Genomic DNA, 12,794 nt, shown 5'->3' with positions numbered 1-12,794 from the left:
AATTCAATCCCCAGTCAATCATCACCAGCTCGGTCTTGATACGATGTCTCCAGTTCCCTCTACGAAGCTTTTTCTAGCTTCCATCCTCTCTACCTTTGTTCTTCAAACGTTTGCAACTCCCGTTGCTTCTCCCCTGAATCAGTATGCCAAAGATTCCTTGAGCGCGAGGGCACTTTTGCCGGTCTCACAGACGACAACTACAGACCACCACACGATTGATTGGGTACCTATCGACTCTCAAGGACCGATTGCAAAACCACCAGCACCTCTGACCGTATATGGCGGCAATGTCTCAACTGCCGAACCAGAGCTCCAAAAGCCAGACGCTAAGCATGGTCCTGCGGGAACTGTACCTATCCCAAGAGTCGACCCCGCCTATTTGAACAACGTACCCACGAAACGACTTCCAGACGGGAAACGATCTCCGAATTCTAAATCCAAGAGACAGTACAGCGGCACCCACTGGTATGTCAGTTCTACCCAGTACGTGGCCAACATTGGTGGATCCGCTGCCTTTAGTATTTTCAAGGCATTTGTCAACAACAAAGCCGACTTCTCCCTCCTCCAGACTGCAGTCACGCACTCCAGTTCCAACGGTATCCAGACCCTAGAAGCAGGGTGGATTAACTACCCGAATCAAGTGTCCGCCCCTCATCTTTTCACCTATTATACGACAAACGGCTACAAATCACAAGGAAATGGGGTTGGCGGATGGAACCGTGACGTTTCAGGTTGGGTCCAATACGACACCTTGATCTTTCCCGGCACTGTTTTCTCCCCCAATAACGTCGACGGAAACACGGGCGCTCAGTACGAAATCCAAATCCAATACCTTTTGTACCAAGGCAACTGGTGGCTCTGGGTTCGCGACCGGTGGATCGGGTACTACCCAGCCTCTCTTTTCAGCGCGCACACTTCTGGTGTCACTTTGGCAACCGGATCAGACAGCATCTACTACTATGGAGAAATCTATCAGTCTGAAGGTCCTGTAACTACTACGGATATGGGATCCGGAGAGTTTGCGGAAAAGGGTTTTGGTCGTTCGGCGTATATTCACAACATGGTTTATTTTGATTCGACAGGAACGCATGATTACACTGCAGGGTTCTGGGATTCGGATTCGAAGAAGTGGGATCATCGGAATGTGGTGTCGAGTGGGACAAATTGGGGTAGTTATGTGTATCTTGGTGGGCCCGGTGCTGGTGGGAAAGTGGCTGGATAAGTTTGTTGAAGCGTTGATGAACCAGATGAAGGCCGATGATGCCTTTTTTTTTCATGGGGGAGATAGGTAGAGGCACCAATGGAACTCAAGGGGTTCTTGTCCCTTTGAATCCTTGTCACGTTCTGGAGCTGTCTGCCGTTGTGGACTTGCAGCTCTGTTTTGCATGCTTTCCTTACACACTTGTGTAGTCATTTATGCCTGTTAGTTGCACTTTTCAGTGCTCTGTACACTCACTAGGTAGCTCCTCAAATCTATATTTAGCACACCGACCACTTCAGTCCCTTTAATTTGATATTTAGAACGATAAAAGGGCAAGTGGATAATATATCCAAGACTCTTGGAGCGGAGCGTTATATACCCTGCATTGAATAAATTGTAATCGCCCCTTCTATTGCCACAGTTTTACTACTTTATTCGTCTGTCATTAAATCATTATTTTGTGGTCACGGTACTCCACACTTATGGTATGGCAGAGTTGAGTCTTCACTGCTCGTGTTGTAGTGTATTGCGAAGAAAGCTGCCAGAGAAACAAAAACTTGACGTAAGGCTCGAGAATTGCGCTCTAGTAGACGGAAAAAGTATCCATGTCCACACTCAAGCTCAACATCAGGTGGATTCGATTTTTAAATATTGCAAAACTTCATAAATAATAGGAGCAATTATAGAGTGCGCTTGAGGGGGAGCTCCGAAGCTTGTCCCTACCAAATACTGCGTACTGTACTTTACTTATAGCTCAGGGGCACCCAGTCCCGCGACTTCAGCGCGGCCTCCTGATCTATATCGCAGGGATCGCGCAAGTGAGGATATACTTCTTAAGTGATGGTAAGTGCAAGGGAGGGGCGTGCTTCTTGCCCGTCTTATATGCGCGCTAGGGGCTAAACCATAGTCGAAAAAGAAAGCCATATTTCAAAGCAAATTTATTAAAACTGGTCTTCTTAAGAGAGGGGGAAGGGGGTTAGAAGGGAGTCAATTGCATAGGCACCCCTCCGGGGCTGCCCCGGAAGGTGCTAGCATATATATAAAATAGACTGACCCCAAGTGGTGTACAAAATTACTACTTTGGGCGAATGGTCCTGGTTTGGGAATGCTACGCGAGTGTACGCGAGCTCAACAGGGATTTGCAGGGGGCACACTCCTTTTGAATCTATAAACTTTGAACCTACATAAATCGAAGGAACACACGGAGAGAAAGCATGTGGGATAGCTTAGTCAACGGACCTTGAGAATCTCAGACCGCTTTTCTGTCCACGGCAGTACTGCTGGCTTCGAAGATGCGGGCCGGCTATTAGCGGCCTTTTGATTTGCCATGTCACGCACTCACTGTGATTCGCCTGAAATGGGGTTGTAGGATCTGCAGTGAATTCGAGGAAGGATTGGCTCAACGGTGAGGATAACCGAGGACTTGCATATTTCTTAAAAGAGGAAGCTGAACATTTGACGACACCTGATCTTCTCTCAACCTCAAATCTGCCGGATCTGTAAGGGTGTGAGGCTTGAAAGCGCTGCATCTCATCTATTTCATTCGTACATGATAGGCAAAGCCTCCGTTGGTGAGTTGAATTTGATCGAGTCGTCGAGAGCACTCATTAACCCCGCTTCCCGCTCAGCCATAGGAGAAGCCTGATTCGGACGAAGGAACCGCGAAAAACACGAAGTCTAGTGCACTCACAGAGCCACTTCATGACGCATCGTTAATACCTCCCATTATCTCCCGCATCAAGTTGGAATCCAACACTTTCTACCCCGTTACGCCCGACGCCCACAATGGATACCTCGGCAGGTTGGTCCTTATCAGCGCCGAATTGCCCAGTCGGTACCAAAAAATGTGATATGGGAGCATTCTGCTGCCCCAATTCCCTAAACTGTATGAATTCAGGGGATGCAATTGCGGAAGCGTGTTGCCCAGGAGGTGCGTGGCTGGGATCTATTTTCTCCTCAGTCTCCCTTGTTCCAAAGTAGAACGAACTTTCAAAGACTTGATGATCACTTGAATGACATCAGTTAAAGATTTATAACAACTTATAGGCCTAGCAGGCTCACCGAAGGCTTGGAATCAAATGCTAACGTATACTTGCTGCCTCATAGAAGACGATTGTGTAGGATTCTTGGAAATAGGACCTCATGTCTGCGCAGACCCGAGTTGGTCACTCTGGAATGCAACTAAGGCCACTTCCACTAGCTTCAACTACTTCTGTTGCTTGGGGAGTCAGATAGGCCTGCAGAGTGGAGAATGCGGTCTTACCCTTCTGATTGGTCCACCGCCGACTAATGTGGCTGTTCCGGTATGCTGGAACTCATCTCATCAGCCAGAAATCCTTCAAGTTCAATGTCCTGGTATGTATGTTAACAGCTGTCGCGAATTTCTAGGTTTCAACCTCGGGCTTGTTCTTTCCCCAGACGACCTTTCCTACAACTTCGGGCTCCCTTCTTTCTTCTTCCCATGTCCTCCAGTCAACTTCTTCAATAATGTCCAGTAAGCCTTCATCTACCGTAAGTCGATCATCCACATCAGCTGTCCCATCGGCCACTGGTACGTCTGGAGCAGTTTCTTCGAAGAGCATGCTCCGAGTTGGACTCGCTATTCAAGTTGCTGTGTTGGCGATTGGCTTGGCTCAATTTTGAGTAGTGAGAACAGGAGGAACGGTAGCTTCCAAACGAACCTAAAATAGAATTTGCGACGTAGTCGACGCCTTGTATGATGTGGATCTTCGTACGAGGCGTTGTGCTCACAATACCTACTTTGAAATTGCTTCATATTACCCAAGGGCACTTAGATTTAAACGCAGAAGAGTTGATATGCTACATTTTTCATGGTGTTCTGCTCGAAACGCACATCGGACTAACGAGGTCCTCTGTTGTATATACCTTTCCTGTGTTCTGTTTAGGTGAATTTGCTATTCCTTTTTTCTTCTTTTCTTTTATCGTACTTCAAATACGAGTTGCAATGGGCCGAGAACTCTCAACCTTCTTCCAGCAAAAGCTGGAGAAGTGGATTTGTTTTAATATCAGTGTCAGTGGTTCAAAATCCGAGATGCTTCATTGATGCTTTGCCCATTATCCACATAATCCCTGTGCCATGGTCATGTTCTTCAGTGGACAGCTGGTCAACTCCTCTCAATGAACTTGACGAGAGATTTGCTATATCGGCTTTATTTCTTGAACTTCTTATCATTACATACTCCTTTCGACCTCCTTGTGTTATCAACCAGAATAACTTTCAGACAAAAACGCTCTTCACGGCTTTCCCGTTGCATTCGTCGGAATATTTTCTAAGCAGACAACCTAACATAGTCAAGCCTTATGCAAGCTGGAACCTTATCGGGTCTGCTTATGCGTGGGCATCTGAGTCCTCCTTGGAGTATAAGGACGCAAACGGCCACGCATAGCGCGCCCGGACGAAGGATTCAAAACCCACTTTCCTAGGGACTTTGAACGCTGCAGCGTGTTGACGGGCGAATCTTTTCAAGGCAGTACCGGTAAATTCTTTCGCCGGTTCGAGAACCACGCCACTCCTTCAGCGAGATCTGTCAGCCATCAAGGACTCAAAAGACAATTATACGCTTACCGATGTCTTCACCGTAGATCTCATTTAGAACCTTGAGGCATACCGCTTGTCGGACCAACTCGTGAGATTGTATAGTACGATGTTCTCAACTTCCGAGGGACTTGTCTTCTCCCCTCCTTTGTTGATGACATCTTTAATTTGACCGGTCAACTGCAAGTATCCACCTTCCTGAATGACCCCAAGATCACCAGTTCTGAAGAATACGTCCACGAATGCTTCTGTATTTGTTGCAGGCTTGTTGGTATACCCGGACATGATGTTTCTTCCCCGAAGACATATTTCGCCAAAACGTAACTAAATGATTAACTATAATCAATTATACTTAGTTATAGTTGATTATGATTTGATTAAGTAGATTTTGACTTGATTTGATTTGATTCAGAGGCTATAATCAAATGAAACTAAATCATTTGACACACTGCATCCAAGTGACAAATCTTGCCCAGCATTCTTTTCTTCCTTAGAAGCATGTCCAGAGCCCTTGAACAGTACTCACATGAAAGCACCTCTTACGTTCTTGCTGAATGCCTGGCCAAAGTCGACCTTGCCATCCTTCTTGCTGGACTCCTTGTTCTCGGCCTCCTTCGGGGATGCTGCAATGTATGTTAGTTGGCTGAACTCCCTCATAGCCCCGGAAGATAAATACTTACATTTGGCAGCCGATCTCTTCGCACCGTCCGTGAATAACTTCGTGTTCTCCTTCTGCAGGGCAGCAAACCCGTCAGGAGCACCAGGCGGCACACCATGAATACCACCTTCTGTGACAGTACCGGTGCCATCATCATTCATAACTATGCTCTGCTTGACGCTGCCATCCTTGTTTATGACCTGTGTCATGAACGGAGGAACATAAAGGCCTCGAGCCGTGGCATCATCGTCGAACATCTTCGTCATCTTTTCAGTCGAACCCATAAGTTTGATGGCATCAAATATACCCGGCGTCTGATCTCCCGGGAAACGATTGCGAAAGGCGATGAACTCGTCACGGCAGGATCTGACGATCTCCTTCTCGGAAGAAGACAGGCACGAGGACGCAATCAAGATATTCATGGCGTCGACGACAGGAGTGTCCTTGGTAATCAGGTTGGAGAAAGCGCCATTGCGGAAGTTCCTCAGGTTGACGCCGATGAGAATGGTATCACGCATTGCGTCGTAGGCGTTGAGACCCGAGGAGGTGGTCATCTTGATGATCGTTCTGCAAGTGCTGTTGAGTTAGATTGTGCTACAATTTGGTACTCGCATGACACTTACAAGTAGCTGACTTGAAGAAACGAGTTCACGGTGTCTTGTGTTGATCTGACGATGATGTTGGGGATCTCGAAAGCTTGGGAGGATGGAAGATGAAGGGTACTGGTATCCCAGTGCCATAAATTTGATGCTTGAAAGGGTGAATTCATATGTTCACAAAGGCGAAGCGGCAAATCCGAGGTAGGGAACGATATACAATTTGCAAGATCCAGCACCGCCTAGAAGAGCGAGCATGGGAAGACCGAAGGAGAAACTGCACGACAGAAAGGCATAGAATTGTCTATTCTGAAGAATGCACTGGACCCCTAGCTGCTTTCCTGAAACAACCTCCCAAAGCACAAAGACTACCCAAGGAGAAAACCTCATTACAGCACCTGAACAGGATTGTCAGCAGTACCACGCTTCGGTTCCGCAACTATCGAATTGTTTCCGGAAGCTTGAACACCTTCCATGTCCACCCCGCTGTCCAAACTGACTCGGTTCGGTTCGCCAGAAGCTTGATCTCCCACCAAGCCTCGAGTCCCTTTTCCACCCAAATCCCCGTTTTCTCCTGTCAATTCAGGCCATTGAAAATGTATACACCTCCACTCATTCGCACACCCACACTTCAACGGGTGATTCTTCATCCATCCACCCTGAAACAGCTTCTCATCCCACAACGGATCATGTATCGTAAGCTTATTTGGATTCTCGACATAAACCGGGAACGGAATGCCTCTCTCTGTACCCACCACACAACCACATTAGCTTCCTCCTTCCCTTGAATCTACACAGGTAACACCAGAGGGGAGAGCACTTACTAATCCTAATTTCCTTACTACTCCTAAACTCCCTACTAATCACCGCCCCAGGGACAGTAAACAGCGCCAACCACTCACTATTCCTCATCCCCCCCAACCCCAACTCCTCCCCCGTCTTATCCTGAATATCGCTCACCTTCCACATCGTGACCTTTTCCATAGCTCTACATTTCACATCAATCTCTAGGATAAAAGCGGGCTTGAGGAATTCGTCTTCGGCGGCCAAAGGCCAGCTCTCGGCTTCGGCGAGCGAAGAAAAGAAGGAGATGTACGGGGAGGGATGGGCGGCTTGGGTGCGATGGGATTTTAATGAGGTGAGGAAGAGCGAGAAGTTCGTGGGATTCGAAATGATGAGGTGTAGGGTTGTGTTTGAGGCGTGCAAGCCGCGATGAGAGAGGGAGGTATGTTGAAAGGGGCGGTAGACGCGGTAGAGTTTCGAAGGGCGCGAGGATTTGGGGCTCCAGTTGTAGTCCATGGCTGCGATTATGTTCGGGATTGTGTTCAAGAGGGTGCATGCGTTTTGGAGATTTTTTATGGTGGTGGAGTCGGCTTTTGGGGAATATTTGGAAGGCGCGAAGGCAGGGCTGGCGGGGTTTGGAAAGCAAGCAGTGCGAAGAGGGAAGAATTTGGAAATGGACTGACTGTAAGCTGGTAAGCTTCAATTCACCTAAATTGCGCAAAATGATAAAGAAGTCACTCATCAAGCAATTGCAAACAAAGCGAGATCAAAACCAAAATCGATGTCAAGAATTTGTACCAGAATTATATATATATATATTATAAAAATAAGAAATAAGGCAAGAAAATTATATTATTCTTTATATATTAATTTATATACTTGGCTTTTTTTAATAAATTAACGGATTTTAATATAAATAAAAATTCTAATTCCTTTTTATTTCTGTTATCCTAGCCTTAATAAACTAAATTAGAAATATTTCAAAAATTAGAAATAAATAATATTAAGTAATTCAGGTAATAAAGGCTAGATTAAAAGAGACTTAACTAAGAAAGGCTTAATTAAGAAAGGCTATACTAAGAAAACTTGAAATAAGAAAAATTAAAAAAAGAAAAACTTAAATAAGAATAATAATAGAGGCTTAAATAAGAAAGATTTAAATAAAAGAAATTAAAGTTATAAAGAATAAGTGAAAGATTAATACAAGCTTTATAAGGCTAATAAAACTTAAAATAAAAGAAGTAATATTAGTAATAATATAAGAAATAAAAGAAAGAAAGATAATAAAATATTTAATAATTTAAAGCAAGCTAAAAAGAATTACATGCAAATTAATATATAAAGCCTAGTCTTTAATACTATTAGAAATTAAAGGAGTTTCTTTATTATAGGCTTATAATCGGGTCGAAAATTAGTAATAGCAAACTTAAGCTCAATTACTATTTATAATTTATAAGAGAGTTTAAAGGAAGAGAAGTTAGAGCGGGAAAGGCTAAAGTAAGAAAGACTCGAGAAATTAGAGTAAGAGAGGCTAGAGCAAGAAAGGCTAGAGTAGGAAAAGTTGCAAGAAAAGCTTTATATAAAGCTATGAGAGTTAGAAAAATTAGATTAAGAGAAGCAAGAATAAAAGAAGCGGAAACAAGAATAAAAGCAAGAACTGGAAAAGAGAAGCGGGATCTAGATAAACGGAAAGGAGAGAGGCAGCGACAAAAGAAGCGAGATGAAGGAAAGTAAGAATAAGAGAAAATAATTGAGTAAAAAGGAGGTCTAGTAGTAAAAAGCACCGACCCAAGACCTAAGAGGCAGCAAGTAAGGTTATATTCTTTATTACTCATTTTAGCAAGCTTAATTTTGCAAGATCTAACTTTGCTAGCTTAGACGCCAGACTTTTTTTAAATCACATTTAAAGTTCGGGAATAAGGTATTTGAAGGATTGCTCAAAGTCTCTATATTTGTTTCTTTAATTCATTCGAGATCAAGCAAATAGTAATAAAGTACATGAGAAAGAGGGAGTAAATAAGGGTATACAATACCGACTTGAATATTCTAACCCCACAAATGTGTTTCCAAGCTACGATGCCAACGAAAGCAATATGCTACTTTTGATTCCGGAGAAGTAAATGGATATTAATGAAAAGCTAGAGGCCTCTGTCTCTCGACTATTATCTGAATCAGACTCGCAAATGGAGGCTGGCACCGAGTGAGGTTGTCGGGTAATATTAGCGGCAAACAGACACTCTTCAAGATTAGTGGGATACAAATAATACAATATTGGGTTCGGTATTACACCCTATACTGCAGAGCTCTTCAGATAATATCAGGTGGAGCATCTATTCTCAAGAACATGTATTTTCACAAAAATCAATCAGTCCCCGACCACAATACGCAGGTATCGAACCTCAAACCAACACAAATGCTCATTAACTAAGAGTTCACTTTCTGTACAGGCTGGGTTCAGTTGCCATTTCCTTGAGGCTAGCGTCGAGTTTTCCATTCCACATAAGGAAGAGAGAGAGAGAGAGTTGTCTTTGAACTTACAGGGTAGGAGGGGTTTGGGTGTTTAAAGATTGAAGAAATTTATTATTATTAGGGTTTGTGTTGTCATTCTCTCCCAACCCATTCCTCAACCCGACCCAACTCAACCTATTATTCGGATGCCCTGGGGTTACATAACTTAAAAGCTTAAAGACTTGGCGGTAAAAAGGATTTAGAGGCAGCATGGGAATTCTTATGTACTCGTTTGGTTATTATATATCAACAGAAGGAGAATGTCTTTATCTGGAAGTCACTGCTATGCAGATGGCCCACGGCTTCACCATCCATAAACCCTTCCACGTATGCCTCACCAACGATTTGGAATTGGCCTCCACACGGCCGAATGACCAGTGGCGTACTGCATCCATAGATGATAGCGATCAGGTCGCCAACCCTGGCTTGGTTCACCTCGCGATAATCATAAGCATTATCCGGTGCCCAGCCAAAGTGGCCCTTCGTAGTAAGCATAAAGCGCCGCTCCATGACCATCCTACACACAGTCGAGTAAACCTCCATATAAGTCACCTCCTCGGCACCTTCCGGGATAACATCCGTGAAGTAGCTCCCCAATGTCCTTGTGCCGAGCATTAAACCATCATTTGCATATCGCCATTTTTCCCATTTGAAATAATAACCCTGTTGATCCGCGAGCCAATTCCACCCTCGGCGTTTGAACTGAGGGCCGGCACCCGCAAAGGTGGATGGGAGGCTCAAGATCGATGAATGTCGGTCCTTGGCCCTCCTTCCCTTTAAAATCCTGCCACCGAGCAGAGCCTTGTACAAGGCGCTCGCTGTCGCTTCCTCATCCCCATATGAGCTTCGCCACGTCAAGCATTGTATCAGCCTTCCTTCAGCCCAGGCAAAATATCCCTTCTCAGGCGCACCAAGTCCAGCAACCTCGTCAAGCACGAAACCATCACATTGCAATATCGTATCGTTGCCCACGATCGAATAACGTGCGGGCATACCACCGTGGGCATTGTATATAGCATCGGGTTTCGGATTCGGATCGAGAGAATTGCACAGTGGACCCGCGAAGTCCGACTCGGGGCGTGACCAACGAATACGACCTTGCCAAGTCCAATCTGCTGCCCATGTTGGTGCCTCCCACTCTCCCCATGGATTTCCCTGCCGCAGGGGCTCCAGGCTATTGTAATGGAGAATGAATGCTTTCGTAACTGCTGCAAATAGTCGTGGGGAACCTAAACCGTAATTCCGAACCACTTCGTTTGCAATACCTGGCTCCATCATCCCAATCAAAGCAAACACTTTATCACAGACGTCCCGGCAAGCAGTAGAGCTAGCAATTTCCAACAGCCGGCGGAAGCCCAATCTCTCTCCTCCCTGGTCCTCGTATCGGCTAAGGGGGCGGAGGTCTTGGTGAACAAGATGGAGGCTCAAAGTATGCCAAGCACAGTCGCGATGAAGTCCCCTCTTTTCAGATTCTTGAAATAGCATAACATCCTTGAGGTTCCAATTATTTCCATTGTAAAGGACCGCAATTCCTGCACAGAAAGTATTCCAGTCTAGCCAATCGACCCCACAACGCAGAACGGTTGATGAGGCACCCATGATGACTTCCTGTATGACCCAGAGTCGCGACCAATACGGTCGAGTCATCATTTCGTGCAGTGCAAAGAAGGAGCTATCTTCAATGAAGCCCGGCCTTTGGGTCATAACTCGAGCAAGATCTTGTTCCTCCAGGGTTAGTGAAGCCATGTTACGTAGAAATCGGAAGGCTTTCCCCATATCTCCCCGTCGATCCATTTTTCCAAGCCAGGAAATGACTGTCCAGCTACCGTTGTATATTTCTCTCATCTTACTGACCTGGCTTGCGCGCTCGACCTCATCAATTTGGTTAATGCAAATGGCGTCGATCCAGATCTTGTAGTAACCTTGGAATTCGTTATTTGCTGCTAACGCGCGGAGGGCAACTTCCAGGTTTGCTGTGACCGAGAGCACGATTCCATTCACTAAGATGTTTCGTCGATCTAGTTCGTTCCCCCAGACATAGGAAAGCGCGGCGAAGTCACCCCAGTTGAAACGGCAGGAAGTAGGCGACGGCTTGGACGCTGTCGATTGGTCGACGCTGTTGGGTTGATTTTTATACTCCGCGCCACAGGATTGAGCCCAGTGGACAACAATCTGACGTGCTGACTTCCCAGCCTCGCCCGCCGACTTGATGAAGCGTGAGTACTCTTCTCGAGTGTCTTTCAACGAGACCCTGTGGAGCCTGCATTGTACTGGGCCGTCGGGACGCGATGCCTCAATTGCAATAAGTCGAATTTCGTCTATTGCCTCTTCTAGAGGGGAATAAAGATCTGAAGAGGATCGAAGTCTCGTGGTCACAGGCGACATGCTAACGTGCTCAAGATACGGCAGGATTTCAGCAACTCTCTCTGTCACTCTTTACATCTCCTGGGTGAAGTATATGGATAATTGTCACTGGAATTCTTTTTAATCCTTTGATACTTGATTCAGGTGAGGCAATTTTTGTGAGAAAGGCAGAGATCTTCAGCTCCAAGCCACTTTGGTGCCCAACCGAATGTCAGAGAAGCGAGAACGCTACGTCACGTGTATCGAGAAGACTTCTGACTTAGTATAACATCAAAAAAATCATCCGTGTTCTTTGATTGAGTGTGATTTAGGTTGAGGTTATCGGCCTCAATCTATATTTTTGAGTGTTTGGAAGAGAAGAGAAACTTTTCGCCAGGGTTTCTGTTGTTGTTATTTTACCTGCTTCCAGGCTTGGCGATATTCCACCCTGGAACATTCCACGGAACGTTCCGGCCGGTATCGACTGGTATTAGGTAATATCGGTAATAGAACGTTCCAATCGTTCCAAAATGGCAGGGGTAGGGCGAAAATAACAGGGATAGGCGAATCCACCGCTAGTTCCCCTACTATAGCTCCCTTCCTTACTTTTTATCTATCCGTATAATTAATTTACCTTAAGTATATCTTCAAAATGTCTTCTTTAATTAAACCAGACTATTCCCTTATACTATTCAAGATAGTAATATCTTCTACGGACTATTTAAAGAAAACTTCCCTAATTTGGAAATATTCTCGTTATATATTACCTAATAAAAATAAAACTTTATTTTATTATTTATATTATTAATTAAACTCTTTCCTATTATTATATAATACTACTATTATAAGAAATCTCAGAAAGTATATTCTAAGGTATTATTTACTTATTATTCTTAAGCCTACTAATTTCAAGAACCAGGAGAAAATTATTTAATAAATTCAAAAGCTTTATTATTAAATTCAAGAACTTGAAAATATAAAAAAGTTTAATTTATAAGTTCTTAAATAGTAAATTAATTAAAGAGTTCTTATAGAAGCCTTAATTACTCTTATATAATATAATAAAATAGCTAGAGTTCTATATACTTTACTAGCTTTTAAATAAAGCTTATAAAGATATATTTCCTATATTTTACTTTACTATTTCTA

The 12,794-nt window shown here is 44.4% G+C and overlaps 4 protein-coding genes across 4 annotated transcripts; 2 read left to right on the top strand and 2 right to left on the bottom strand.

Moving 5' to 3' along the window:
- Positions 1-214: 214 nt before the first annotated feature.
- K444DRAFT_474453 (uncharacterized protein) lies at positions 215-1,213 on the top strand (the record flags this gene model as incomplete). The annotated part of the gene is made up of 1 exon (XM_024872921.1): positions 215-1,213. A coding segment is annotated over one exon (999 nt), but the record flags the coding sequence as incomplete, so codon positions are not given.
- A 2,595-nt stretch (positions 1,214-3,808) lies between these two features.
- On the top strand, positions 3,809-4,326 carry K444DRAFT_432627 (uncharacterized protein). The gene has a single exon (XM_024872783.1). It carries the CDS (start codon positions 3,918-3,920, stop codon positions 4,263-4,265), a length of 348 nt encoding a protein of 115 aa, XP_024735349.1. The 5' UTR covers positions 3,809-3,917; the 3' UTR covers positions 4,266-4,326.
- A 398-nt stretch (positions 4,327-4,724) lies between these two features.
- K444DRAFT_725703 (uncharacterized protein) lies at positions 4,725-5,072 on the bottom strand. The gene has a single exon (XM_024888652.1). It carries the CDS (start codon positions 5,040-5,042, stop codon positions 4,812-4,814), a length of 231 nt encoding a protein of 76 aa, XP_024735348.1. The 5' UTR covers positions 5,043-5,072; the 3' UTR covers positions 4,725-4,811.
- A 4,457-nt stretch (positions 5,073-9,529) lies between these two features.
- On the bottom strand, positions 9,530-11,687 carry K444DRAFT_591757 (HET-domain-containing protein; the record flags this gene model as incomplete). The annotated part of the gene is made up of 1 exon (XM_024878207.1): positions 9,530-11,687. One exon carries the CDS (start codon positions 11,685-11,687, stop codon positions 9,549-9,551), a length of 2,139 nt encoding a protein of 712 aa, XP_024735347.1. The 3' UTR covers positions 9,530-9,548.
- Between the last annotated feature and the right edge of the window lie 1,107 nt (positions 11,688-12,794).

Source organism: Hyaloscypha bicolor, assembly GCF_002865645.1.
Source record: "Hyaloscypha bicolor E unplaced genomic scaffold K444scaffold_92, whole genome shotgun sequence".
NCBI classification, from domain to species: Eukaryota; Fungi; Ascomycota; class Leotiomycetes; order Helotiales; family Hyaloscyphaceae; genus Hyaloscypha; species Hyaloscypha bicolor.
Note: the sequence above shows the minus strand (reverse complement) of the source record. Positions and strands in the feature narration are given on the sequence as shown.

Bases quoted from the DNA above. Each gene is read 5' to 3' on its own strand.
- K444DRAFT_432627 (XM_024872783.1), top strand. From the start codon at position 3,918: ATGATGTGGATCTTCGTACGAGGCGTTGTGCTCACAATACCTACTTTG.
- K444DRAFT_725703 (XM_024888652.1), bottom strand. From the start codon at position 5,042: ATGTCCGGGTATACCAACAAGCCTGCAACAAATACAGAAGCATTCGTG.